The 27,127-nt window shown below is 45.9% G+C and overlaps 3 protein-coding genes across 5 annotated transcripts in view; 2 read left to right on the forward strand and 1 right to left on the reverse strand.

Moving 5' to 3' along the window:
- The window catches only part of LOC104333667 (acyl-coenzyme A synthetase ACSM4, mitochondrial), a 29,756-nt gene extending 19,028 nt beyond the window's left edge, over positions 1 to 10,728 (forward strand). For both annotated transcript variants that reach the window (XR_012765607.1, XR_012765608.1), the window contains 2 exons: positions 6,582 to 6,760; positions 10,647 to 10,728. The gene's annotated coding sequence lies outside the window, so the exon portion shown is untranslated. The remainder of the gene's footprint in view (positions 1 to 6,581; positions 6,761 to 10,646) is intronic.
- A 34-nt stretch (positions 10,729 to 10,762) lies between these two features.
- LOC104333668 (acyl-coenzyme A synthetase ACSM4, mitochondrial-like) lies at positions 10,763 to 21,923 on the forward strand. Of its 2 annotated transcripts, none has more exons than XM_009939200.2 (14): positions 10,763 to 10,852; positions 12,241 to 12,515; positions 12,959 to 13,169; positions 13,684 to 13,891; positions 15,712 to 15,855; positions 16,272 to 16,428; positions 17,983 to 18,062; positions 18,567 to 18,690; positions 19,085 to 19,165; positions 19,275 to 19,376; positions 19,743 to 19,870; positions 19,958 to 20,057; positions 20,641 to 20,760; positions 21,090 to 21,923. In XM_009939200.2, the coding sequence occupies exons 2-14, from the start codon at positions 12,315 to 12,317 to the stop codon at positions 21,174 to 21,176; spliced, it is 1,743 nt and encodes a 580-aa protein (XP_009937502.1). In that variant the 5' UTR covers positions 10,763 to 10,852; positions 12,241 to 12,314; the 3' UTR covers positions 21,177 to 21,923. The 2 variants fall into 2 exon arrangements, with proteins under 2 accessions (XP_009937502.1, XP_075292586.1); XM_075436471.1 differs by lacking the exon at positions 10,763 to 10,852 and adding an exon at positions 11,104 to 11,192.
- A 602-nt stretch (positions 21,924 to 22,525) lies between these two features.
- Positions 22,526 to 25,680, reverse strand: THUMPD1 (THUMP domain 1 NAT10 acetyltransferase adaptor). Its single transcript, XM_075436473.1, has 4 exons — positions 25,465 to 25,680; positions 24,956 to 25,136; positions 24,334 to 24,582; positions 22,526 to 23,730 (listed from the first exon to the last, which is right to left on the reverse strand). Exons 1-4 carry the CDS (start codon positions 25,678 to 25,680, stop codon positions 23,405 to 23,407), a joined length of 972 nt encoding a protein of 323 aa, XP_075292588.1. The 3' UTR covers positions 22,526 to 23,404.
- Between the last annotated feature and the right edge of the window lie 1,447 nt (positions 25,681 to 27,127).

Genomic DNA, 27,127 nt, shown 5'->3' on the forward strand with positions numbered 1-27,127 from the left:
TCGGGCGCGCTGGGTGATCAGTGCAACCCACTTACTCCACGTAGCATCGGTGGCATGATGCGTAGAGGGGACCCTCTCTTTGAACATCCAGCCCAGGACCGGCAATCATGGTGCTAGGAGGAGCTGTGCTTCAGTGCTTCTGAAGCAGCTTGAACGCCTTCATATGCTGCCAGAATCTCTTTTTCAGTGGGAGTATAGCGGGCCTCGGATCCTTTGTATCCCCGGCTCCAGAACCCCAGGGGTCGACCTCGAGTCTCCCCTGGTGCTTTCTGCCAGAGACTCCAGGTTGGGCCGTTCTCCCCAGCTGCGGTGTAGAGCACGTTTTTAACATCTTGCCCTGATCGGACTGGACCAAGGGCTACAGCATGAACTATCTCCCGTTTAATCTGTTCAAATGCCTGTCGTTGCTCAGGGCCCCATTCAAAATCATTCTTCTTCCGGGTCACGTGGTACAGAGGACTTACAATCTGGCTGTAATTTGGGATGTGCATCCTCCAAAAACCCACAACACCCAGGAAGGCCTGTGCTTCCTTTTTGCTGGTTGGTGGAGACATAGCTGCTATTTTGTTGATGACATCCATTGGGATTTGATGGCGCCCATCCTGCCATTTTATTCCCAAAAACTGGATCTCTTGGGCAGGTCCCTTGACTTTACTTCGCTTAATGGCGAAACCGGCTTTCAGAAGGATCTGAACTATTTTCTCCCCTTTCTCAAAAACTTCCTCCGCTGTGTCACCCCATACAATGGTGTCATCGATGTACTGCAGATGTTCTGGGGCTTCACCCTTTTCCAGTGCAGTCTGGATTAGTCCATGGCAAATGGTGGGACTGTGTTTCCACCCCTGGGGCAGTCGATTCCAGGTGTACTGGATGCCCCTCCAGGTGAAAGCAAACTGTGGCCTGCACTCTGCTGCCAAAGGGATGGAGAAGAATGCATTAGCAATGTCAATTGTAGCATACCACTTGGCTGCCTTTGACTCCAGCTGATACTGAAGTTCTAGCATGTCTGGCACGGCAGCACTCAGCGGTGGTGTGACTTCATTCAGGCCACGGTAGTCTATTGTCAGTCTCCACTCTCCAGTAGATTTTCTCACTGGCCATATGGGACTATTAAAGGGTGAGTGAGTTTTGGTGATCACTCCTTGACTCTCCAGCTGGCGGATCAGCTGATGAATGGGGAGAAGGGAGTCTCGGTTGGTATGATACTGTCGCCGGTGCACCGTTGTGGTCGCGATTGGCACCCGTTGTTCTTCAACCCTCAGCAACCCCACAACAGAAGGATCCTCCGAGAGACCAGGCAAGATGCACAGCTGTTTAATTTCTTCCGTCTCCACAGCAGCTATGCCAAAAGCCCACCGATACCCCTTTGGGTCCTTGAAATACCCTCTCCTAAGATAGTCTATGCCAAGGATGCACGGAGCCTCGGGGCCAGTTACAATGGGGTGCTTCTGCCAGTCCTGCCCAGTGAGGCTCATTCAGCCTCCAGTACACTCAGCTCTTGGGACCCCCCTGTCACTCCAGAAATGCAAATGGACTCTGACCCTTTGAACTCTGATGGCATTAAAGTACACTGTGCACCAGTGTCCACTAGAGCTTTATACTCTTGTGGATCTGACGTGCCAGGCCACCGAATCCACACCGTCCAATAAACACGGTTGTCCCTTTCCTCCACCTGGCTGGAGGCAGGGCCCCTCTAATCCTCGTCAGAGAACTTGCTGCTCACCTGCTGTAAAAATGACTTGGAGGTTCTCTCCAGAGGATCGGAATCAAGGTCAAACTGTCTACATGGTCTGGAGAGCTGGCTGCTGGAAACTGGAGCGGCATTTTTCCTGAGAGAATCCCCTTTGGTGATTGTTTTACCTCGCAACTCACGTACTCGTGCCTCTAGACTTGAGGTGGGTTTTCCATCCCACTTCCTCATGTCCTCTCCGTGGTCACGCAGGTAGAACCACAGGGTGCCCCAGGGTGTGTAGCCTCTGTATTCCCTCTCCTGAGCAGAGAAACGCTTGCCCCTAATAGCTGAGACACTGGCCCGTACAGGTGGGGAGTAGGACCTACTCTCTTTCATTTGTCGGACCTCCCGGGCCAGTTTCTCCACAGCTGAGACAAGGAAGGAAGAGAGACTTTCCTCATATTGCTGGAGTCTGACAGCCACCTCATCCACTGTTGGTGCGTCTTTACCTTTCCAGTTTACAACTGCCAGTGAGTTGGCATATGAGGATGGTGCGCTCCGCACAAACTTCCTCCACATGGATTGTGAGCACTGGAGTTCATCTGGGTCTGTGGGTACCTGCTCATCATCTGTGTCACAGTAAGCCAGCTCCTGCACAGCTAATTCCCTCAAGTACTGATACCCCTTTCCATATTGGTCCACTTGCCAGGATAGCATACAAAATCGTCACTGAAGGGGTACCTCTCCCTCACGCCTCACAGAAGTCTCCTCCAGAGGCTGAGGATTTGTTCCTTTTTCCCAATGACCTTGTCAATGCCCCCATCCCTGGCCAGGGATCCCAGCTGCTTGGCTTCCTTGCCCTCCAATTCCAAGCTGCTGGCCCCATTATCCCAGCACCGCAGCAGCCAGGTGGCAATGTGCTCGCCTGGGTGGCGGCTGAAATCTTTCCGCATGTCTCGCAGCTCGCCCAGGGACAGGGACCGGGTGATGATCTCTGTCTCTGTCTCCCGCGATGACCCTGGCTCATCGTCATCCCTCCCGGAGCGATCTGCTCTCTTTGCGTCTTTCTTTAGTTTTACAGGGGCGACTGCTACCGGCACAGGTTGGTCATTGGGCTCAGTCACTGTGCCTGCGGCTGGAGCTGGGGCTGGAGCAGCTGCTGTGCCTGCCAGGGAAACCGAGGCAGACCCTGCAGCTGTGGCAGCGGTGGTGCCGGTCGGGCGGGCTGTGACTGCCTGCTGGGCTGGAGGGGCTGCAGGGCCGGCTGGGGGGGCAGCGCCAGTGCCTGCTGCTTCGTTTCCCCCCCCTTCCGCTTTAAGGCACTGAACAGTGTTGAACACGGAAGCTCGGTAGGCGTGGGCCAGACCCCAGCACGTTGCTGTGATCTGTGTCTCTCTGGAGTTCCCAGGGTGGCAGCACACTTTTTGCAGATATTTTACTAGTTTGTCCGGATTCTGTATTTGCTCAGGGGTGAGTTTAAAACACACCGGGGGTGCCCACTGCTCTAAACAGCTGCCCATGCTGTCCCACACACCCAGCCACTCACAGCTATCCAGCCCCGGGGCAGCTCTCTGCACCATGTTCTTAACTACTTGTTTAACCCTAAACAAAACCTGAAACCCATTCAGGAAGCAGAACAAAAGGAGAGTGCTGCCCTGAGCATCCCACCGGTACTCAAAAGCCGTTAGGACCAGCCTGAAGGAGAGAGGGGGGGCGAAAGAGTGGGGGAAGGTATCCCCTCCGGTTTTCCCCGCAGGCTGGGTTAAGACATAGGGTCCGAGGTACGGAAATGACCGCAGTGCCACATGCAAATACAAGCCTAATTTCATGCACATTGACGTTATCATGTCATAAGTCGATATCGTACAGTACAGTAAAATCATAATCCTGATCCTTTTCTCCGCGATGATGAACAGCACCACAGGGAACAAGTACAGCAAGTACGGATTCAAAAACCACAGCCATCTGATGAAAGACAAAAACATTTTTACCGGCGACTATTTTAACACAGAAAAATGCGTATAACAAAATTTAACAAAATGTAAGAAAGCAATTTTAACACCCGCTGCTCGGCCCTGCCGTTATTCCCGCCCCACGCCTGGGCGCCAATTTAATGTTTTGGTTTCGGCTGCCGCCGGCAACAAAAGCGCCACGCGGCCGCCCCTCCCCCCGCCGGCATGCGGAGGAGAATGGAAAGAAAGAGGCAGAAACTGGTGGGTCGGGATAAGGGCAGTTTAACAGAACAGCAAACAGAGGGAAACAGGAACAACAACGATACAGATAAGGAGAAAACACCACAAAAACAGACCCGCTCTCTCGGACCGCACCGGCGCCGCACGCTCCTGAGCCGCGAGAGAGTTCCCGCCGCGCCGCCCCCCCCCCCCCCACCGGAACCCAGCGTGACGTCACAAGGTATGGAATACCCAGCTCTGTTTGGCCAGGTGGGGTCAGCCCCCACCCCCCGGCTGTGCCCCTTCCTGGAGTCTGGTGAAAATTAACGCTGTCCTGGCCAAACACAGGACACCTACCTAAGTCACCTCTCTTCTTGCACACTGCGAGGACATGATGTGGCTGCCCAGACACCAGTGAAGAATTCCTGTCTGCTGGGAACATGACTGCTCACTATGAGTAGTTTTAAGGCCAGTTTCTGAAGCTCAACAAGCGATAAAAAACAGAAAGTTGTCCAGCATCTGGCTCAGAAACTTATATTTCCACTGGCTTGAAAGAAATTTGACTGTAGAAAATTGCATTATTCATCTTAGTCTTTCTGTTGAACATTATTCATCAAGTTAGTGATTGCTGAGTGTTGCCTTACTGTAGCTCTCTCCTTTAGGTGGCAAAAGCTTTTCTTGTTCTGTCTCCTTACATCTCATGATCCCAAAAAATTAATTCTTCAGCATGTGAGAAAAAGTTGCTGCCCTTGACAAATACTCAAGAAAGGCAAGTATCACTGAGATCTGAATATACAAGTAGTTCATGGCAATGCACCCTAAAATTAAAACTTCTCTAATCAAACCTAATAATCAGATTAGAAATACAATCAAGTTATATTTTCGAATAGTAGACTTTTGCCTTTTTTTTTTTTTCTTCTGGAACCTCTTTTAATCAGGTTTTGAAGTGTAACATTGAAGATCAGAGCCCATCCTAACTACATAAGTAAACACTGCTTAGCTGAACATCATAGACCTATCCTGATAGGATCTGATCTTGTCTTCTTATGTTGAAACTACAGATGAACCTATGTTAGATTTCCCTGTGATTATGTACAGGGAAATGAAATGTTCCTTCACCTAATCAAATTATGTCTATGAGCGTAAATTTATCCTAATTTTTTTAAACAAAAGAATTAGATTTTACAAATTAAATACAGTTATAAAATATTAAATGTATTTGTAGACATTTTGAATGGCGAACTGAGCAGAGAAAGATAATGCTTGGCTGTTACAATAACAGGGGGTTTGAATGGTATCACGTGGGCGAAAGCCTCAGCTGGCAGCAATCAATAGCCTGTCAAGTTCCTCAGCAGAGTTATCCCAGTTTGCTCTGGTCGCAGGGTATCAGGCTCAAAGGGTACGGCAGGTCTGGGGGAATCTCAGTGTGATTTTCACATCTCATGGTGGCAGCGGGCTGTGCAGACGTAAACAGTACCAGGTGAGGCAGGAATGAAACTCCACTAGCAGAGTATCTAGAATGGTTAAAAAGAACCCCAGGACATCCACATTCAGTGTGAAACATGAATAGTTCATCAGGAGTAGCAGGATGAGCCCAGCTGGCTAGCAGTGATGCTCCAGCTCTCTCCAGAAGTCTTCAGGAAAGACTCCACTGCCTGTCTTTGGCTTCCCTCGGTTTCTGCACGGGGTTCCAACAGCCGTGATGCAGGGTTTTAAATTTCCCTTCCCTTTTCCTGAGTAATGGCTCTCTTCTGGAAGCTTAATTTTTCTTTCCTTTATTCAATCAGAACAGAGGGAAAACATGGCTGATATTTTAAATGTAAACCCATTTTTGGAGTGGAATAACTAGAAATAGCTTTAGATTTTTAAGTGCAATCATAAAAACACATTGAAAAATGTAATCTGGTCAGAATTTCAGAGTCTGATTAAGCACATTCAGATTACAAATATGACTAAGTACTTTTCAGCAAAGCACTCCACTTTATCTGAAGTGATCCGTTTGTTCACATAACCCATTTATTCTCTGTAAGTAGTAAGTTTTTTAACATAATCTAATTATGACCTTGGGAAGTAATTGTTTTTAAAGCAATCTTAAAAATATACTCCTGGAAGAGATTCTTGGGTTTTGGTACTGGTCTATGTTGGACTTTAAACCGATCTGGCTGGATTTTTCCCCTGAGCCCTGTTGCAGTGGTGTGAATTGCTCTTTGCAGCAGGGAAGGTCTCGCTGCAGAGGGTTCCTCTCTGCTGTGGGCACAGACTTCTCAGGCTGTACATTGGGTCAGTCGGACTCACCAGCGTGTTAGTGTAGTTTTGTAATCATACAAAACCTGAACCTGACCAGGAAAAAAATGAGGAAACAAACAGGTGAATCAAAACATTTCTGTTCGGTGTGTGAGCAGGAGTCCTAGCTCGGCCTCACTGGCCAGGGTTTCAAGGAACCAAACAAGCCCCTTAGTTGCTCCCTTCCAGGTCAAAATTGTGCTCAAATTCAGCGGTGCGTGATTGTCCCGCGCTACTGATTTGAGGAATTACTGAATCACCCAACTGATGAGCTCTGTTTCTCTAAAACATAGCTCGTTCTTTTTGTTGGGCACTGGGGCTGGTGCGCTGCTGGCCAGCTTCATCCTCAGAAGAGCCCATAGCTTCTGAAGTCCCAGGCTTGCCACGGAAAAGCAACACAGCTTGGAATGAAGCTGTGTCAGACTGCTAAGTATTGTTGCTGTTTCTCTTTACAGACAAGTTGGAGTTTGTTCAACAACTACCAAAGATGATCCCTGGGAAAATCCAAAGGAAGAAACTAAGGAACAAAGAGTGGGGAAGAGCTTAGCTTTGCTGCTGAACTCCTGATCAGAACGTGCTCATCCTGGACGACTTTTCTGCCTTCTGGCAGGCTGTTCCCTATCATTTTTAAGAGGTGCTGGACAACCTTCTGAATAAGAGTAGATTATATCAATTTTTGTTCTGGTGCTTTAGAGTTTTTCTAAAACAAGATACTCCCTATAATATTAAATGTATGTGGGAGAAACTGTTTTGAAAATAATGATAAAAGAGGGGAAATCAGACTTGCCTTCAGCTTTTGCCTTTGTAGGTGCATTGTTATCACTGAAAGCCACAAAGTATGCAACTGTGTCAAATATAATTTTGTGATAATGTGTTTCAGTAATTATTGATGATCAGACTTCCAGCTTCAGGCAGTTCTGGGTCGCATATTGTTTCAGGATCAAATATAATCAAGGATTTCCTGGACTGAGTAGTCAGTTCAGACCGTGAGATATTTCCATAACAATCAAGCACAGTTACGTGGGTATGGGTGCAGCAGAGGTTTAGATCATCCCTGTTAGGTCACATCTCACATATCTTATCATGTTACCCTCTGTAGCACTCGCACCTCACACAGTGCTGCTACAGCACAGCCTATGTACTCTTTATTCTTGCTTCAGGAGATACAAGGAGTAGTTGAACCCTGTGACCAAGGCTGTGTTTACTAGGAGCAGAAAAACACCAGTGAACCAAAACAAAAGCCCAGGGTTATTTCTCTCAGAATTTCCTGGTTCTGCTGCAGACCCACTCTGCAGTACCCATGCGCACACCTGCTGTTTTACCAAGAACCTGGGCAAAGAGCAAGCATGCTGTGTGGTAAAGCTGTTGATGACCTTTCAGGACAGCTAATTGAGTTATTAACTGGCAAACACACGCAAGTCCCAGGAGAGGCTGTGCCAGGAGGGTTCTGCAGGTGGGTCTCGCCTCTTTCTTACCCTTAAGCTCTGAAATGGATATTGCTTTGCTTTCCAGCTACAAAGCACGTAATTGCCTGAGGTCAAAGAGAAAACAAATGCACAAAATGCTGCATCTGTGTGGATTACATTGGTCTAACTGGGTCTGAGCTTGCCTGCACTACTGAAACCAGGGCTCAGTTCAAAATTTAGTTCTTTTGGAGCAGAATTAGACCTCAAATGAAAAACAAATACTGCACTCCCTGGGGTATTTGCCTGCTGAGCGCATTACATTTTTTAAGGAAATTAGAAAAGTGACTGAAAGGAGGTGGCTTTAGGTTTTTTTATGAATCAGTCCTTCGGAGATTCATTCCACAGAGAACGTCTTCAGGCGGTTGTCCTGGGTTCGGCCAGGACAGGGTTAATCTTCCCCAGCAGCCGGGAGGGGACCGGGCCGGATGGGGTGACCCGAACTGGCCAAACAGAGCCATGTTTGAGGCCATGTGCCGCCATGCTGGGGCCCGGGGCGGGGAAGGGGTCGCGGCTCTGGAGCAGACAGGGCACCAGGCGGTGAGAACCGCTCTGTCCGCTTTGCTGTTGGCTTTGTTACTGTCCGCTTCGCTCGCTGCTCTATTAACCCGTCCTTCTCCCGACCCACCAGCTTTCGCCTCTTTCTCCCATTCCCCCCACCCAGTGGGGAGGGGAAGCAGAGTGCCCGTGCGGCCCTTGTCGCCGGCCGGGCCGACCCGCGCGGCTGCCGCCTCCCGCCCGCGGTGAAGCCGCCGCTGGAAGTCAGAGGGGCTAGGGAGGAGCTGCCTCGGCTGCCCGGAGTGCTTCCCTGCCGCCCCGCCTCGACAGCTGCTTTCAGTCCTGCCTCCTGGGAGCAGGTAGCTACATTGTGGTGAACAGATGAGAACCTTCTCTAGATCTCATTGCTGCTGCCGTGAAAATCTGCTGGTTTTTTCCGTGTGTGCTGGCGGAAGGCTGCTGTACGCTCGCCGTTTGGGGGTTGCCATATTTACTATTTCTGTGTTCTAGGACTGTGAGGACAAAGCGGGCCGACCCGTCGGTGTGTGTATCGCCCGTCATGATTGTACTGAGCAATGGTTAATGACATTTCCAAGCAGCTGTGCTGTGTGTCTCAGAACGTGCTGACGCGGTGCAGGCAGCCAGGGCTTTGTTGCTGTGAACCTTGGAGCGCCTGTAGGAATGCAGCCTGCTTTACCCTGGGAAAAGGGCCAAATCCGGCCGGTCAGCAAGCTCACTCCTGGGTTTCAGTCTGGCTCCACAGTGGGTTGGAGAGGGGCTGAATGCCCTCTCGTGTGCACACACTGGAAACGCGGTGTGTTCAGAATGGCTCTGTGTGTGCCCGTCACACAGCTGGAGAGCCACTGAACAGCCGCGGTGAAGGGAGGAGTGGGAGAAGTCCTCTGCAACATGGGGAGAGTAGGTGGAAGATGTTGTGCCCTTTTACAGAGGTATGAAGTTCCCTAAACTCCAGCCCAAACGTTCTTGCTCTGAATCTCACTGTATGTGCTCCTGAAGTGTGAATTCAAAGAACTGAGCACTGCACTGTGTTTTTCTCCAGGTTTCACTGGGAATTTCATGTGGTTGTCATTGCCCTGTCCATTTTAATTCCTCTGACTGAGTACATGGCCTTCTAGGTGCCTTAAGACAGTTATCTTTGCTCCCAATCTTGATTGAAAAATGGTAAGAGGGGAAGCAGAACCAGTTAAATAGAAGTCAGATCAGAAAAATGGGGTAATTCTCTTTTCAGATCACTTTAACATCAGTAAACAGTATCACTTCGGGCAGTCTGCTTAACCTTTTTAAAAAGTGTTAAAATGAGAGACAGGTAGCCTATAATTACTTTAGGTTTGAGTGTCTGCTTTTTCAGAATATGATATGTGATTTGCGAAGCCGGGGAGCGTCATCTCCTAACAGTGAACCTACAGCAGTAGGTCAGGGGATCTGGCTCCGAGTCCACAGCGAGACACAGAAGACAGGGAGAGAGAGGTTGTACGTGACTTCTGCAAAGACACTGATGCCAAATGGGACAGTTTGCATCTGAGTGATTTCAGAGCTTACATTCAGTTTGCAAAAGTGATTTGAAAGCTTTGAGATACCCGTAGCGCATAGCAATTCAGTGGTTTTCCTGGAAGATTGGCCATGCATTGATGCCTGCAGAGATTGGACACATGGGCTCTAACAGCCTGGTTCTGCCTCTCCATAGTCCATTACTTCCATGGCTGCTGTCTGTGCTGCTTGTTTCTAGCAGCATCTTTGACTATTTCCTGACTGTAATGTTTACTTATACCCTTTATTGCCTCTGTATAGGATCATAGAATCATTTAGGTTGGAAAAGACCTTTCAGACCATCAAGTCCAACCGTAAGCCTAACACTGCCAAGTCTACCACTAAACCATGTCCCAAAGTGCTACATCTACACATCTTTTAAATATCTATATTTATATACAGTATATATTATATAGTCTATTTGTATGCTTACGTATAGCCTTTATTTATCTAGGTTTTAGTTTAAAAATATTTTCCGCTTGCAGGGGTTATTGCATGCGGTAGCAGTACTAGCAAACTGTGCTGTGACTGTAGTAGATTCATCTAAACCAAGTGTCTCGTAATTGCATAGCTGGAGTTCCTGTGTCATGTTGCTGCCTTTCAGAGCATGGATTTTGTGTTTCATCCGTTTGTCACCCTGTTTCATAGCAGCAACTCTGTAGTTTGAGTTTTGATTTCCTCCTCAGAGCTGGTGGTCCACATTTAACTGCATGTATTTTCTCCACAGAAGTGTCCATGAGATATTACAGGTGATAGTTATTGGCACCAGGCTTATGAATATCTTCATATCTTTATCACACCAATTCACATACTATGTTTAACTCCAGAATCTGAAAATACAGCCCCACACTGTTGCCATTCCCGAAGTCACTGGTGCCCTCGAATAGAGTTATATATTAATGTATGGTGGATTATCCATTCTCCAAAGGCAGTGAACCACAAAAGCAGTCATTCATACTCGGTGCTCTTCCATCTTCTCTCAACTTTTTCAGTGATTGTGCCTTTCTTCAGAAGGTAATAGGAGAAATGAGATCTGCCCTCTCGGGGGGGAAATAATGCCCACCACAGCACGTGATGTATGATACTAATGAAGGGCTACAACCGCTCGGAGAACTAGAGCGAGCCAGAAGGAAGCAATACTTGCGAATTACCTACTAGGCAAGATACATGAGGAGGAGTTGAAGTAAGTCTCACCTGATCACAGATAACATCTCCAGGTAAGCACAACCTATTCAAACACCCTGAGAAATTAGTTTTTATTTAGTAGTTGTTCATATACTTAGTCTTCTCAAAAATGAAAGATGCCATCTGCTAATGTAAAAAAAAAAAAATCTATGGTGCTGTGTTTCATTCCTCTTTCTTCACATGATTCTTACTCTTATGAATGAGGGTAGACTACCAGAGAGCAGTTATACTTTTCTGTTCTGTGTCAAGCAGACTGAAGAAGTAGCTTTTTTCTGCAAGAACATCTTCTAGGCCTGAGTCTACAATCACTGGCTCAGATGTAAGAGAAAAATAAAATGGCAGCCAATTCTACAAAGATTTCACTGATCAGCGGTGAGTTCTGGAATCAGGCTTTTTTTAATGACCTGTTAAGGACAGAGAAAAGAAGCAATATGTTATAAGCAGACTATGTGAAAAAAGAAAAAGCCTCCATCTGCATCTTTTAGTCTCTGAAGCTGAATGTATCCTGAGCGCCATGTTCCCATACAAGCAGCTCTAATTCACTTCACTCTTTTGCAAAGTGTTTTCAGGGTCATAGACAACTACAAATGGTATTTTGTGAAAACACATGCAACTCTGTATATTTAAGGACAAATGCAGATGTGGCAAAAGTATTAGTCCGGTAAACAAATAATAGAATGTGGAAAACCACCTCTGAGTTATTCATGATGCTTGGCTGTCCAACTAATACAAAGCAAATGCCAGGGGGAGGAGGGGACACAATCTTTTCTTTGGACAAGAAGAGGGCAGAGCAAATGGTGAAATATGGAACATAATTCCAATTAATGTTTATTGCTTTAGCAACAAAAGCAACAGTAAGGATGTTGTTCACATCTCTTCCTTATTGGCTAAATGCACAGACCCCTCACCCCTGCTTGCTAGCGACTGCCCTGGTCTTTGAGTAGTTGGGTGTGATGGTTATATCCTGGATTCAGAGCAAAAACCAGTAACACAAGATGGCATCCATCCTGCAACCAAATCTGTGTTTGCCATTAGTAGCCTAGCAGGGCTGAGTGAGACTGCTGTGGTGCTTGAAACATGGGGGATAGTGGGTACAAGTCCTGACAAGATCTTTTTGGCGGGGTTTTTTGGTTTTTATTTAAATACTTAGCCGTTCACAGTTTCAAGGCCCTGCTTTGGTTGGACAGAATAGGAATTGTCAGCTCCCAGTGGAATTCTCTGAGAAACCTGTGGACAGATGAAAAAGCAGAAGACTTAAAACGGTTACCAGAGCTCTAGCTTACCCATAAGGAGAGGTGGGATAAAATGTCATAAAGAGGACGACTTGCTGCTCTGTATACATCTGTTCCATTTGGAGCCAATGGCTCATCTGGGAATGTGCACATTATAATACTGTTACTGATTTTTCCATCTCTTGTAGGAGGGAAATAAGCATTAAAAAATAGTTCTGATGGTTATCATCTCCAAAAGCCTACATATATCTGCTTTTGTGCCATGAAGATTTTACTTGATTTTCAAGTGTTGCGGTCTCCATGGAGCATCCAGACACTACGCAGGTTATTCCACCAGTATCGCAAGACTTTTGCACCTGTGAATTTCTCAGATTATGAAGCTATTGGTCGTTGTGAACAGGAAATACCCGAGTACTTTAATTTTGCAAGTGATGTGATGGACAAGTGGTCTCAAGCAGAAAAGGTAGATCCAGTATTTTTAGTGAAACTGTGCCCCTATCCCCAAAGTCAAGTCTAAAACCATCATTGGCTTCAGTGGGACCACAATTTCCTCCCCTGTTTCTATTTTAACATAATATTACATTGCAGAGAAAGGCAATTTGCTTTAGCATTAGAGGGGACATGGTGCTTTGCCTCTGTGACTCTGATTCAGCAGTGTGTGCAGTGCTGGGTTCGTAAAAGCCTCCAAGTAATTTATGAGCATTGCAAATCAGGTAGGTATACACACCAACTTATACGTGCCTTGGAAAAGGGCTCTTTTAAACAAAACATGCTGAATATTCCTGCCCTAAACATGTGGCACTATCAGATGCCACTGCCTGGAGCGTCCCAAAAACTCTGCAAGGAACTTACAAGTAACAGTCTTATAAGTAACCAGCATGCTGTTTACCGTTGCATTGTGTATAGGAACGAAAGAGATCATCAAACCCAGCTCTTTGGTGGATAAATGGGAAAGGAGATGAAATGAAATGGAGCTTTGAAGAGTTGGGCTTCCTGTCGCAAAAAGTGGCCAACATGCTCTCTGGGCCATGTGGTCTGCAAAGAGGAGACCGAGTTTTAGTGATTCTACCGCGAATCCCAGAGTGGTGGCTGGTGAACTTGGCTTGTATTCGAACAGGTAAATTGTATCACTCCTAATGGTCTGTAGACTGTTTGTGACTTTCTATGCCAAAAGCTGGTTAACGATTCATTTAATAATTAAATTTTTTATTTGACTTTGTAGCTTGAAGATTTGGCAATCAAAGGTGCTGACAGGGGTAGTCTCTTATGACTGATGGAATTACGTTCACAATTTTTCTTTCTGTAGCTTGTGTTGATTGTGTTAAATCAGTATGGTTGTGTTAAATCAATTTGATTTACCTTCAGCAGACTTAAAGTTACTAGCGTTTACTGCCCCAAAGTTATACTTTCTACTTACATTGTGCCTGGAGCAAAGGATCTCATAGAAACAGAAGATATTTTGTGCTGCAGGTCTGCACATCTGTATTCGAGTGCGGGATGTGGGACGTGTTTTACCTTCTCATTTCTGGATTGAATGATGCTGGTATTCAAGAAGTCACAAGAAGCTGTGAAGTGATGAGGACTGAAAGTGAAAAATACCTAATAAATTTCCTATTTTATTGCCTTTTCAGGTATTATCATCATCCCAGGGACAACACAACTCACAGCACAGGACATTTCTTATAGATTGCTGGCTTCCAAGGCTCAGGGCATTATTACAACTGATGTGCTTGCTCCTGAGGTGGACTCAGTTGCATCCAAGTCCCAGTTTCTGAAAACGAAGCTAATTGTATCTCAAAGCAGCAGGGCCGAGTGGCTGAACTTCAGCGATTTGCTCAAGTAAGTGCCTGCCACCTTAGCTCCATCATAGTTATCCCTAGTGGAAAATTTCTCATGTTGTTTAAACACACTTGTGTCTCATTAATGAACTAGATACCTTTGAAGGATGGGAAAGGAACAATTTAGTGTCTTTTTTATGAAGAGAGGGAATATTTGGGACTAGCCAAATTGCTAATTAAAAAATAATGGACAGGAAAGCCTCTTGTTATTGACAGGTGTGACCTATTTACTCTCTAAAGCTCAAAGAAAAATACTCTATACAAATTATTCCAATTCATATTCCTAAAACTTGATGATAATAAAGGTAATGTGAATAGCTTTTCACTATGAAAGGCTAAAAAAGCATGCTGCAAAATTAACATAATGTGTTTAGGAATCCACCTGCCTCACTACTGAAAAGCAGCTGCTGAAATGGCACCCGTGGACTTCACTGCAGTGCATGGGACTGTAGGAGAGGTGGAGAAGGAGTGGGGAATGGAAGCAAATGTCCTGCTGCAACCTGCTCAAGGCCCTAGGTGTGATTTTACCAGCTGATGTTTTGTTAAAAGCATCTGTATAGCTAAAACCGTTCTTTCAAGGTGGGATCCACACTCTGCAGGCACTTGAAGAGCTTTGTAGGATGTACCATGTGTTCTCACAGCCACAGGTGTCTGAACTGGCATTAGCTGTGCAGCTTGCTGTACAGTCTCACTGTATTTCCATCTGCTCCTTCGAACAGTTGCCCACTTCAGCGTCACTAAACTGGAAGACAGAGGAAGCAGCAACAATGCATTCTCAAACCTAGAGCTACTAAAACATCATCAAGTCGATTTGATGAATCCTCTTTCATACTGGGCTAATACTTCATGGCTCAGTTCCGTGACAGAGGGTAAAACTGCTTTGATAAAACCTTAATAGTGTCTGGAAGTGCGTCCGTCCTGCAGAGCTGTCACTGGCGATCAGGCAGGTGGGCTGGCTGGTCTCCCTGGCTGGCTGCCTTGCAAAGCACTGGCTGTCTGGCTCCAGGGTTGCTCAGCTGTCGGGCTCTCAGCCTTCCCAGGGTGCTGGGCTGCTGCCCTGCCTGGCTCGCTGTCCCAGCAGATCACTGGCAGCCTGCCTACCGAGTGGGCTCAGTGCTGAGACTTCCCTGCTGCCCTGTCCTCGGCTGGCTTAGCTGGCTGCTCAGCTGGCTGGGGGGCTGCAGGGCTGGGGACTGGGGGCTCTGGGCAGCCTGTCTGTGGGCCAGCCAGCACGGGGAGACAGCTGGCCTGGGGAGACAGGCTTCCCACACCCAGCCTCGTAGGCATGCGCAATGTTTGCATGCCAGGCAAAACCTTTCTGAACATCAGTCCTGGCAGAGAAACAGAAACGGTTTTGCATTCTTGTCCTAGTAAGAGATATTTCCCTGCTGTTTGCCAGACAACCAAGAGTTTGAGCCTTCCCAAATGTGGCAAAGATATTTAACTAGTGGGACCACCTGCCCAAAGAAATGGTGGTTGCTCCCTCAGCTAATCACATTAAGGCTGGAAGATATGCTTTCTGGAAGGCACTTTGGTCAAACACAAGATGCTGGGCCTTTCAATGGTTGTTAAAGGAAGCAAATTAAAGACAGCCAGTTGGCATTTTTTCTCTGGAGAAGGTGGACTTGGAGAATAAGTTAAAGAGCAAGATCAGCAACACTTCAATACAGATCTAGCAGTGCAAGAGTGAGGGGATCTCAGCAGTTTCTTCCCCCTCACATCTCACTATTCAGTCCTGCATATACTGGGCACAAAGGATCCAAGCTAAGTGTGCTCAATAACACCAGCCACTGTTTCATGTAACCTTTCATTTTTTTTAAGGACTGCCCCTGCTGTCCATAACTGCGTGAAGACAAAAAGCCAGGATCCAATGGCAATCTATTTTACCAGTGGCGCCACAGGCTCTCCCAAAATGGTTGAACATTCCCATGGAAGCTATGGTCTGGGTTTTTATGTTTGTGGAAGGTATTCAACTAATTATGCCTTTACAGCTCTGAAATGTGAAGCAAACAGAAGAGTTTTTGTATATGATAAGATCATGATAGATGATGAGGCTCCCACAATACTGTACGTGCCATTTCTTTTGGTCTCCTCAGCTGAACTGTACCCAGCAAGCAAGGATCTTGTTCAATATGGTAGATGGCTCCATTGTAGAAACTACTTGCCTGTTAATCCAGGCTAAATAATGAGTTGGATACAATTTGATTTTCTTATATTTGCCATCAGTATAACGGCTGGGCAGAAGGCATTTATTTGAGCTTTTGAGTTTTGAATCAAATTTCCCATGCCTTTCTAAGCAAAAAAAACCCAAAACAAAAGCCCTCACATTCTTAATTTCCACTTGCAGACTCCCTTATATTGGCCACCTTTGTCTTCAACAGATACTGGCTGGATGTGACTCACTCAGACATCGTATGGAACATGTCAGACACTGCTTGGGTAAAGGCAGCTGTTGGGAGCTTTTTTGCTCCATGGTTCCAGGGCGCATGTGTGTTTGTACATGCCATGCCAGAGTTTGATCCAACAGCAGTCTTAAATGTAAGAACACCATGCTCACAATGAACAGTTACTCATATTTCATGTTGTTTTCCAGGCAGGCCACAAAACTAAGCTTCTTAGGTTTATGGGATTAGCTGTTTTAAGATGGCATAACCACAAGGTGATTGTTCTTTGAACAGGAATATAATACAGGAAGGTTTTTGCAGCATGGCTCTTTTGGGCACAGGATATTACCAGCTGCTTCTGATCAGTAGGAGTTACTGATGTTACTGAAACCTCTCCCCCACTGTATTTGACCATTGAAATGATAAATGAGCTGAATTGCATGTAAATTAATATTTTAATTATGCTGCTGTGACCCTTAGGACAGGCAAGTCAGTACTGGAAAACACTGAAGCTATGAGGTTGGCTTGTTCTAAAAAGAAATTATTTTCAAGCTTCTCGAGCCAATCTGAGTTTTACTCTAACACAAAGAGTGCTGTTCCCAAAAGGCTCAAAGCACTTACGTGGAAAAGTGTACGTTCCCAACATGGGGGTTATTTCAGGATTTTAATCCTGTTTCATCTCCTTTCTAAAGTGGTAGTTGCAAGTTTGGTTTTCTTTATTATATAAATTGCTTGGCCTTGCAAACACCCACTTGTAATGTGCATGGGATTTCACATCTCTGTGCAGAATGAAGTTTGATAGTAGAGGCTGCTTTACCCATGGTGTGGCTGGAGTGAAGGCTCGTGAAGGAGAGGTCTTCCCCTTGCTTTTTCTTACCGCTGCCTGTCCCTCTCTCTGAGCAAATTTTCATTGCAGGCGGAAGTGAGGTTAAAAAACAAAAAGTAAGGCTGAGTTCTACCTGAGTGATTGTGAATCATCTGCTGGTGTTAGGGGTGAGAAATAAAGATGTGTCAGAAAACAGGCTCAGCCGAGATCTTTATTCTTCTGGCAAGGCACTCATGTCCTGTGTTCTGTCCCAGGTAAAAGAGGATATATAAATTTGCCAGTCCAAACCAACCTTGTAATACAGCATTACTCACAACTCAGCCACAGCTCATGGAGACTTGGCTCAGTGCATCAGGCCCTTTGTCAGGACAGCTGAGGGAATTGCAGCATGTCTAATGATCTGCGACAGTCCATTTCAGAAAGCATGGGGCTAGATAAAAGACTGACAGAGGCAAAATATTCAAAAGAAACCTGTAATTCTAGGTGTCTCCATTTTGAAGTGCCTGATTTTGTCCTAGGGTGAGATGTGGGCTTTACTGAAGTCCCCTGCGAAACTTACGTTGCACCTCCAGGACTAGGGTTTCATACCAAGGGATAGTCCTTGTGCTGCAAATGAGCATCAGGACAAATTAGGTACACCAGTGGTTTACCATAGTCAATGTATCACCTCTTCAGCTGAGGTGTGGGGCACTGTAACATCTTGCCTGAACACCGACAGTGACAGTGATTACGTTGCTTTCCATGTAAGTGAGGTTACAATCAGGTCTTGTAATTTGTGCCATAGTATGGAATAGAAGGGAATAGTTAGCAGCAAGATTTTTCCCACAACAATATTGTTTAACCATTTTTTGTTGTTTTTTTTTTTATTTTTCAATGTGTCAGACCTTGTGCAGATATCCAGTGACCACTCTGTGCAGCGCCCCAACTGCCTACTGTGTGCTGGTACAGCATGACCTCACCAGGTACCACGCGTCTGTTAACAAGCAACCGTGCTGTGTCCGTTCAAGCTATTGCCTGCCTCTTTAACAGTGATTTCTATGGGCCCTCATAGCCAGTTAAACTCTCAGAGTGGTGGAAATTCTGTGTTGGAGGCAGGGCCTGTGAGGAAGCAGAGCCTTTTCTTAGCACTGCAGAGAGAGGTGACAAAATCCACCCCTCAGGCACCTCCAACCCTGAGCAAATTTTTCCCCGAGGCATTACAGACAGTAAACACAGAGGCTGGTATTCAGCCCGTGAAGGCACCTGTGTGGCTGCACTGCCATCAGTCCTGGGCATCTTGCAGCTCACTGCTTTGGCAGCCTGTCTCCAGCCCCACTCCAGCTGGAGCTCTAGGCTTTCTCTCAGCGCTAACTCTGAGAGAGTCTGGTGTGTCCTGAAGTCATGGGGTTGGACATAGGCATGTCAGGGAGAACAGAATTTGTCCCTTTCTCTTGTCTGATGCTCAGCAATGTCCTTTGTCTATGAAGGCATACATTCAAGGCACTGAAGCACTGTGTGGCTGGAGGGGAACCACTCAACCCAGAAGTGATGGCACAGTGGAAAAGCCAAACGGGACTGACTATCTATGAAGCCTACGGCCAAACCGAAACTGTACGTTCAGCTTTTTTGTAAAGGGTTACAACTCAGCTATCACTTAGGAGACTTAGGTATCTCATTCCTCTTAGTAAATATGCAACGTAGCCATATATGTTTGACTAAAAAGAAAAATGGCATTAGAATACGTGGCAGTTGCCTACAAGAAGGTTTATTGTTTTGCTTAGCATTAAGGCTTCATTAAGATGCTGCTTCTAAGACTGCTTAAGCTGTAAAATATCTTGAACTTTTTGTCCAAGACTCCCAGTGAAGTTCACAAGTGTTTCGGCTCACACAGATGGAAGATTTAGATCTTACAGCTAGCTCAACAGTGGGCATAGTACAAGAACAGGAATAGCCTCAAGAATGACAGTGAAAAATACCTGGGCTGCTTGTTTGTCTTTTCCAACAGGGAATGGTATGTGCAAATATAAAAGGAATGAAAATTAAGCCAGGTTCCTTGGGAAAGGCAGCTCCCCCCTACGATGTTCAGGTATGGTGGTCCCCTTTCTGTTAATATTCTGTTAATTTCTGGTTAATTTTAGAACATTACGCTCTTAAAATGGGACGTTATAATCACCCATTTGCCTTTCCTATTGCAGATTGTAGATGAAAATGGCAGTGTTCTGCCTCCTGGGAAAGAAGGAGACATTGCTATCAATATGAGTCCCAAGCGGCCATTTCCGTTTTTCACTCAATACGTGGTAAGCCAAAAGAGAATTTCCGGAGAGCCAGTTCAGGCCGGCAGCATGGTATGTATTCATACCAACAGGAGCAGGCGCAACACCAAAGAGCTGTGGCTCTTCTTGACTTGGCTTGACAGCGTTCTGACTTACGAAACTTCCATTCTCTCCCCCATTCCTCTGCACACCTACTGTGTGATCTTCAGTTCTGTGTCTGCCCTTATGATAAGTTTTCGCCTCTGGAAAAATCAAGCACAAGCTCTTACATTCTAGAGCCAGAAAACAAGCAATGAAAGATACTATGGGTGGTGTTCAAAGAGACAAAACTCATCTTTAAGCTGAAGGCTTCTCAGTATTTAAAATATTTAATTGTTGCTTGTCCAACAGGATGATCCAGAGAAAACTGCTTCCACAATCCGTGGGAACTTCTATATCACTGGAGACAGAGGGAGCATGGATGAGGATGGATACATATGGTTTATGGGGAGATCCGATGATGTCATCATCTCCTCTGGGTTTGTAGATTTCAGTTAAAATGCCAAGAAATGTCTAAAAAATAACCATATACCTTTCACCTACTAAGCATATAATTTCTCTCCTAGGTATCGTATCGGACCATTTGAAGTAGAGAGTGCCCTCATACAGCACCCAGCTGTTGCCGAGTCAGCAGTTGTCAGCAGCCCAGATCCCACCAGAGGAGAGGTAATTAGTGCTCAGTCTCCTGCTCGTAAAGTGCCTTGTGTGACAGAGCTTACACTCAACTTCCACTGAATTCATAAGACCTTTTAATATAGCTATACAAATGTTTCCATCACTTTACCCAAGCAAGGGGAGCAGTAGTTTGTGTATCCTGTATTCCTTTTTTCTTAATGAAAATATAATCCTTAGTTTCGTAAAGAACACAACACTGAGTATAACGGTGACTCTGGTAAGAACTGAGGTACACTTTGACCCACTGCCTGGAGAATTACATTCTTTACAACATATGTTTACAGAAAAGGCCCTAGCATCTAAGAACTTTACAACAGTCCTTTACAGAACTCTTACAAATTTGGAAGCAGAGTTTGCAACTTTTATCACGTATTACTTAGGACCTTTACTAACGTAAGGTAGAAACAGTCTTCTGTCCTAATTTTAAACTTCCTTTCACAAAAGCGAATTTTGCTCTACAGCACAGGTGTGATACAGCAAGCCTGTACTGCAGGCATTACTCCTCAATTAATTGCCTCATTTGTTAGGTTGCTCTAGTTTAATGCTGAATTTTTTATTTATTTTCCCTTTGCAGGTGGTAAAAGCTTTTGTGGTCTTGTCTCCCTCCTTTAAGTCACAAGATCTAAAGAAACTGGCCTGTGAACTGCAAGATCATGTCAAGAAAGTCACTGCTCCATACAAGTATCCCAGAAAGGCAAGTAAACACCAGTGTATTAAAAAATAAAAATCCCAAACATCTGTCTTAACCATGGGGAGGCCAGAAACAGTACATTAGACTCAGAACAAATGCAGTAACAAAAAAAAAAAGCCCAAATATGTGCTATGCAAGGAAAATGACAAGTATTATTTTATAGATGATCTTGGAAAATAATAGATACAACACAATCTAAAACCAAATTGGGAGTTATTTCCCCAGTCACCAAATTCTTATTTAAATTAAGTGGGATGGAGACCAGTGTTGTTCTGAAAAAAAAAATCGTAAATTACATTTGCTCATTTTACTTTTTTCCTCTTTTGAATCAGATTGAATTTGTCCAGCAGCTGCCAAAGACAGTCACTGGGAAAATCAGACGGCATGAACTGAGGAGCAAGGAATGGGGACAGATTTAGTTTTGATAAGCAATCTAAAAAAGCCTATCCCTATCAATTTCATTCATGATGGAGTTTTTCTATTACAACCATAAGCACCAACATAGAATTGTATTTCACCTCTTAGGCAGCGATTGTTTAACAACACACAAGGTTTGAAGACTCCAGCTGTACAGTTTTTGAATGCTTATGTTCTTGCTTAACAAAAATCAAGCCTTATCAAGGCATATGCAAACAAATCTTGCAGCCACCTAACACTTTTTAGAATTTCAGCAAAGTGATTACCACATGAAGGAGCAGTGTGTTCATTCTTTGAGACAAGGTATTTTAACTCAAGAGGCTTGTTAATGAGGAAATCATGATAGTATGTAATTAAGTTCCCAGAAATGGCAACAGATCTTGGATGCATCCAAATCAAGCACCCTGCTTGTATGAATCGTGCAAGCCTCAAGATTTAGGAATTGCTGTGTTAACAATGAATGTTCAGTAAGTGCAAATTATGAAAAATCAGAAGAATGCAGACATCTTTAAGACTGCAGCGTAGGCAGCATCTAAACGTCAGACATAGGCTTGACAAATGGCTGGTAGCTATTCAGCAATTTCTTCTGAAGACCTGTAGGTCCTGCAGATGCACAGATGAGTGAGAGATAGTAGCAAGTAAAACTCACCAGGCACTATCCATCAGTCTGTCCTTAGTGAGGTAAGTAGGCTGTCTTGAATCCTGCTCACTGATACTGGCCACCAATAAACATGCACTGTTGGCTTTTGTGTCTGGTCTCAAATGGTTCTTTCCTATGTGTGACCTAGACATTGATGGTTTTAATTCACATACATACGATAAGCTTTAAAATTTACAGAAAACACCGACAGAGGTAAGAAAGCAGATTTTTAATAAATGGGCAGTAAGGGAGACAGGACTAGGGAAAAAAGTCATCTTAATTTTCCAACTTCAAAAACAATTTTGAGAGAAGAGGAAAATATAAATTAAACACTGTTGAGAGACTTGAACACATCTTTTTCACTAAACCAAGACAAGTAACGAGTGGTTAACTCAACATGACTTTCATGCCAGAAATGTAATACTAAAGCTAGACAGTTGTATAGGAAGCATACTCAGAACCCTACTGGAAAGCAGGTTATAGCTGCACTGGGTTTGGCTGTTTTTGAAAAGTCACTGGGATATCAAAAGAGTTGCTGTAACACACAGACAACAGAAAGACTCACTAACATTACTTTCAATCTGAAATAAAATTAATACTGTAAAGCTAAAACTACCAAAAATTAAATTTAATTCCCCTTATCCAGTATGGTATAATGGAGAGCTTCTTTGATAAGAAGTTTCCAAGCAGTATTTAAATTCAAATTTTGAGACCTAAGAAAAAAAAAAACTACAAAGACTTTATAAAACCCCCCAAGGATTAAGTCTTTGGAAAGAGCAGCAGAAGGCTGTTCGCAGGAAATTACTGAAAAGGATTTTGTTCAGTGACTACACCATTTCCTATAAACCAGTAACTGCTGTATACACAGCTAATGTAAACACAGGTGTAGTTTTTGCTAAAACCACCCGCAATGCCTGCACTGTACTTTTACCGTTCTAGAACAGTCCAAACTATTACTCTAAATCATCTCATAATATTCAAGTATTTTGATCTTAGCATTTCCTCCCATTCACTTTCAAGACTTAGCGTATGTGTAGATATAGCAAAAAGCCCCTCCATCATACAGGAAACAATCAGTTTTAGCTCATTCTGTTGTTCACACAGGAAAATGTAAGAGTTCTGCAGTCACACAAGTTGTCGGATCACTTCCTTAAAAACCCTCTGCAAGAAACTGTCTTTTCCAGAGCTCTTGCTTGTGTCAATACTTCCAGATAGAGCTGGTTCTGCACTGCCTTTTGATTTCTGTAGCCATCAGATATTGTAACAAGAGAGTCAACATACATCAGGATGGCCACATTTACATATGCATGCACACACTCATGCTTTTTGTGCTAGGTAAAGGCAATGCAGAACAAAGCTGTGGAAGAATGACAGCAAGCTTCACCAGAAAGGTGATGCACTCTTGAGCGCTCTGACTCTGCTGTAATGTCAGCTCCACCTGCAACGGCATTAAAATTCTTACACATGGGTTCTGAAAACAAGATTTCAAAGCAAAACCCACTCTCTTCTTCAAAACGCCCTGTCAGAACTCTAGGGCAACTTTTTTTAATAGGTTTTGATTGTGTTTATCTTTCCCTTCTACCACATTTTCTACACCGTCAGCACATCATTCCCCTTGTGCTCAGCTTCTGTTTCACCTTGATTCTTGTTCTCTTCTTTTACTTCTTTTGAGCTCTTCTCCTCCTCAGTTTCTGGTTTTACTACGTTTGAGTTCTGTTCTTCTGTCAGACTCGATGGGTTTTGTTGTGTGTCATCTTTGTTGCTCTTCACCACCTCCTGCAGATTGTATTTTCTGAACAGAACATAGTCTCTCACCACACTCAAGCAACAGACGTTTTTTATTATTTCCACCACAATTGTATATTGTGGGTTATTAAGATCGACTTTGTTTTCTGGATTGAGGCTGCCCACAATTCCTGTAAAACAAGATGTAGTTTAAAAGATGCTAGAAAAATGGCTTCAGAGCATAAGCATGCCCTGTTGAAAGGATAAAACTTAAGAGAGAAAGCAACATCCCCCTTACTTGTAACCAATTACTCATTTTTGTAATATCTTAAAATAGCAGAACAAACCAGGATTCTCAGAGTATACCACCAGTAGGACTGAAGTAACTGAAAAAGTATCCCACTGCAATTACCAAGAAACAAAATACTCTAAACAAAACAGAGCTATTTTATGCGTCATATGGAGGCAGTGCAAGTAGCAACACATTATTTCAACATAGCATCCAGAGAATGCCTGATAGCAGTCATTTCAAAGCACATATAACTGACACTCCAAATTCTATTCAATGCTGTACTCTCTTCTGCTTCTTGTCTCTTATGACATCAACACCAACAAAGAACATTGATGCCAAGCTTTTTAAGTCTCAGAGAAGCTTTTGTAATTCAACATACGGATTTTAAGCAACAAATACATGTGCCCATTAAGACCACTTTTAATAATCTGACCTATGTTATGCATGTAGGTGTGGGCTGCTTATATACTTGTTCTTAGTTTTGTGTGAAATCCATACATACCTGCTAATTCCTTAATTACTTCTTCCCTACTCATATGACTGTTATTACGAGCTTTGTAAACAATCTGAAAAGTACCCTTATTAGGGGCTTTAAACCAAGGCTCAAAAAACGTTTCCGTGTATTTTTTCATATCCTCCATAAAAGCCTTGCAAGTTCCAGAAATGGGCAGCATGCGCAGAATGACTCTTGTTTTCTTCTTCTTAGTGGCATGCATATCCTTTAATATATGGTGCACCAGGTTCTCAGGTTCTACAAAAAAAACCCAACAACTAGGTATGAGAAATAAATTGAAAGCATTTTCTCCCTTTTTCCCCCATTTTAAATAATAAGCTGGGGAAATGCACGCTTGGCTGCACTGCTGTCAGCCTCAAATCCTTCCCTGTAAACAGTTGGTTTACCGTACCAAAACTGGATATTCAAAGATTATTTTGTCAAGGGAGATTCCTCTACCTTTAGCAACTCCACTAATGACAAATTCAGTGGCAATGCCAAAGGGAAGGGGAAACACTGCATTTGTTTGGTATGCACGACTTCCTTGGAAGTCACGCTCTGCGGCCTGTTACTAACGCTGTCCAGAGCGGTTTATCCCCACAGCATTACGCAGAGTCCGCTGACGTCCCACCTATGCCCCGGGTTCTAATGAAGACCACGTTGTTGGCGCCACTCTCCACCGACTGGAACCGCCGCAGCTTCTGCTCCGTCGAGGCGCGGATCTGGCCAACCTCCTTCTTCAGGGCAGCCTCAACATCGTCCTCATCCTCCTCCTTCTCGCTTCCCGACAGCCGCTCCTCATGATCTGAAAACTTCACACAGGGCACGTCTCTCGCTTGGCGAGCGCCAAGCAGCGCCCACAGTGCAACACCCACCAGCAAGGCAGCCCGCGTCCCGGAGGCGACGGGCAGGGGCCTCTTCTCCAGCCAGCCCGAGGGGCCGCGCTGGGCTGTGCTCACAGACACTCCCGTGAGGGGGGAACACAGGCGGGTTTCTTTCACACGGAAAGGGAGCGGAGGCCTCCCCGGCGCCAGCGCCGCGGGGAGTGGGAGGCAGGAGCTGAGGGGGGCGGCCGGCACCGCGTGGGGCCGCGCTCCCCGGCCGCGGGGCCGCGCTCCCGCCCCGCCCCGCCGCACGCACCTGCTCGGGCCCGTAGAGCAGGTCCCCGTACTCGCCGAGAAGGCTGTAGGCCTCCCCCACGCACTTGCGCTCGTTCATGTTGCAAGTGATGAGGATGCCGCGCATGCCGGCCTCCAGCTGCCGCCCGCCGCCGCGGGGCCGCTTGGCCCGCCCCGCCGCCGCCGCGAAGTGCCCCTTGGACCGCCGCTTCCGCCCCGCCGGCTCCGCCGCGGCCATCGACCGCCACCACCGCCCGCCGCCCGCCGCGATGGCGTCAGTGCTGCGCCCGGCCCTGCGCGGCCGCCCCCGGGGACAGCGCCGCCCCGCGGCCCGGCGGCCAGCGGCGCCCGGCGCGGTGCCGCCCTGCGGCGGGGCGCTTGGGGCCGGCGGCGGGGCGGAGCCGTAGCCGGGTTCGGCTCGCGGCCGGCGCTGCCGCGGGCAGTGCGGGGCCCTCGGGGGTAAAAAAACCCTAAGAACCACTCGGGAGAGCTGCCCTTCACCTCAGGCTTCGCGCTGCCTGGGGGAGAGGGAGCGTTTCCCCGGTCGCAGTGCTCCGGGCTCGGCGCCCTCAGCTGTGGCCAGACGCAGTCTCTCGTAGCCCGCGGTGCTTGTTCTGCCCCTGAACTTCAGATCTGGGCCTAAAGTCTGGGTTTGTGTTCGTGATTCCGGAGCTGGGAGAAGCGCGGGCCCGAGGGGAGCGGGGGACAGGGGCGGGCCGCGGTGCAGGGCAGCCAGCAGGCCTCAGGCCTGCTCCGCACTGCCGCCTCGAGCATCGGCCCGCACACCCCACGAGGGGAGAGCCGGCCTGTGGCCGCTTCCCCGGTTCCCTGTCTAACTCCTGGAGAGGGACCAGCTGAAACAGAAACTCTTTACATTGGTAAATTGAGGCCTGAGGTACTAGAGAACGTGTGTTGACAGAAAAAGCGTGGCCCGTAGCGTAGCTTCTGAAGGAAGGTGCCTATAAGAGCCGCCTCTCCCTGCAGTAACTCTTGAGCTTCTTGGACAATTGAGGGGGCAAAATTAAGTTCCTTGGCATTTTGTGAAAACAGGCAGAGGAGACAGCTAAGGAGGCCTCACTGGGGGCAGGACTATTGTACTGTTTACATCCAGAGAATCCGGTTGGGCTAAAGTGGGAAAAAAGGAAACTTCATAAACTGATGAAAGTATTTACCAGTAACCGCAACAGGAGGTGCCATTTACATCTTATCAGAAGCTCTGTTCCTGCAAAGTTTGTGAGGCTCATGTAATTCTACAGCAATTGTTAGACATGGGTGGGATTATTGACCAGACATAAACTGAAAGTCACTAAATCTTTGCAGGGGTGGGGTTCTGTGAAAGACGCAAAGTTCTGGTGAATTGTAGTGATATTCTGGAGTTGGGTGTGCCAGGACATGTTTGAAACATGAGGAAGAATTTCTACAGGCAGCTGTGAGTGATGCAGGGGAATGCAATTAACTGCTCAGAATGTAACATCAGAGGCGAAAAGTGCTGGAGCACTTGGCAATACCTGTCCCTGCTCTGGAAATTAGGTATACGCCCTACCAAGAGAATAGGTTGCAGGTTAGGCTGCTGTGGAAGTTATGATTTTCTTCCTAAACTGCAAACCTACTTGCCTACATATTCCTGGCACAGTTGCTGACTCTTACCACAAGACATTGCTGTCATTTTCTCTTAACGTTCATGC

Source organism: Opisthocomus hoazin, chromosome 15, assembly GCF_030867145.1.
Source record: "Opisthocomus hoazin isolate bOpiHoa1 chromosome 15, bOpiHoa1.hap1, whole genome shotgun sequence".
Taxonomy (NCBI): Eukaryota; Metazoa; Chordata; class Aves; order Opisthocomiformes; family Opisthocomidae; genus Opisthocomus; species Opisthocomus hoazin.

Bases quoted from the DNA above. Each gene is read 5' to 3' on its own strand.
- LOC104333668 (XM_009939200.2), top strand. From the start codon at position 12,315: ATGAAGATTTTACTTGATTTTCAAGTGTTGCGGTCTCCATGGAGCATC. The intron at 12,516-12,958 runs GTAGATCCAGTA...CATTGTGTATAG, and splicing joins AGTGGTCTCAAGCAGAAAAG to GAACGAAAGAGATCATCAAA. The intron at 16,429-17,982 runs GTAAGAACACCA...TCAATGTGTCAG, and splicing joins ATCCAACAGCAGTCTTAAAT to ACCTTGTGCAGATATCCAGT.
- THUMPD1 (XM_075436473.1), bottom strand. From the start codon at position 25,680: ATGGCCGCGGCGGAGCCGGCGGGGCGGAAGCGGCGGTCCAAGGGGCAC. The intron at 25,137-25,464 runs GTGCGTGCGGCG...CCCTGTGTGAAG, and splicing joins TGCTCTACGGGCCCGAGCAG to TTTTCAGATCATGAGGAGCG. The intron at 23,731-24,333 runs GTATGTATGGAT...CTTGTTTTACAG, and splicing joins AGTAATTAAGGAATTAGCAG to GAATTGTGGGCAGCCTCAAT.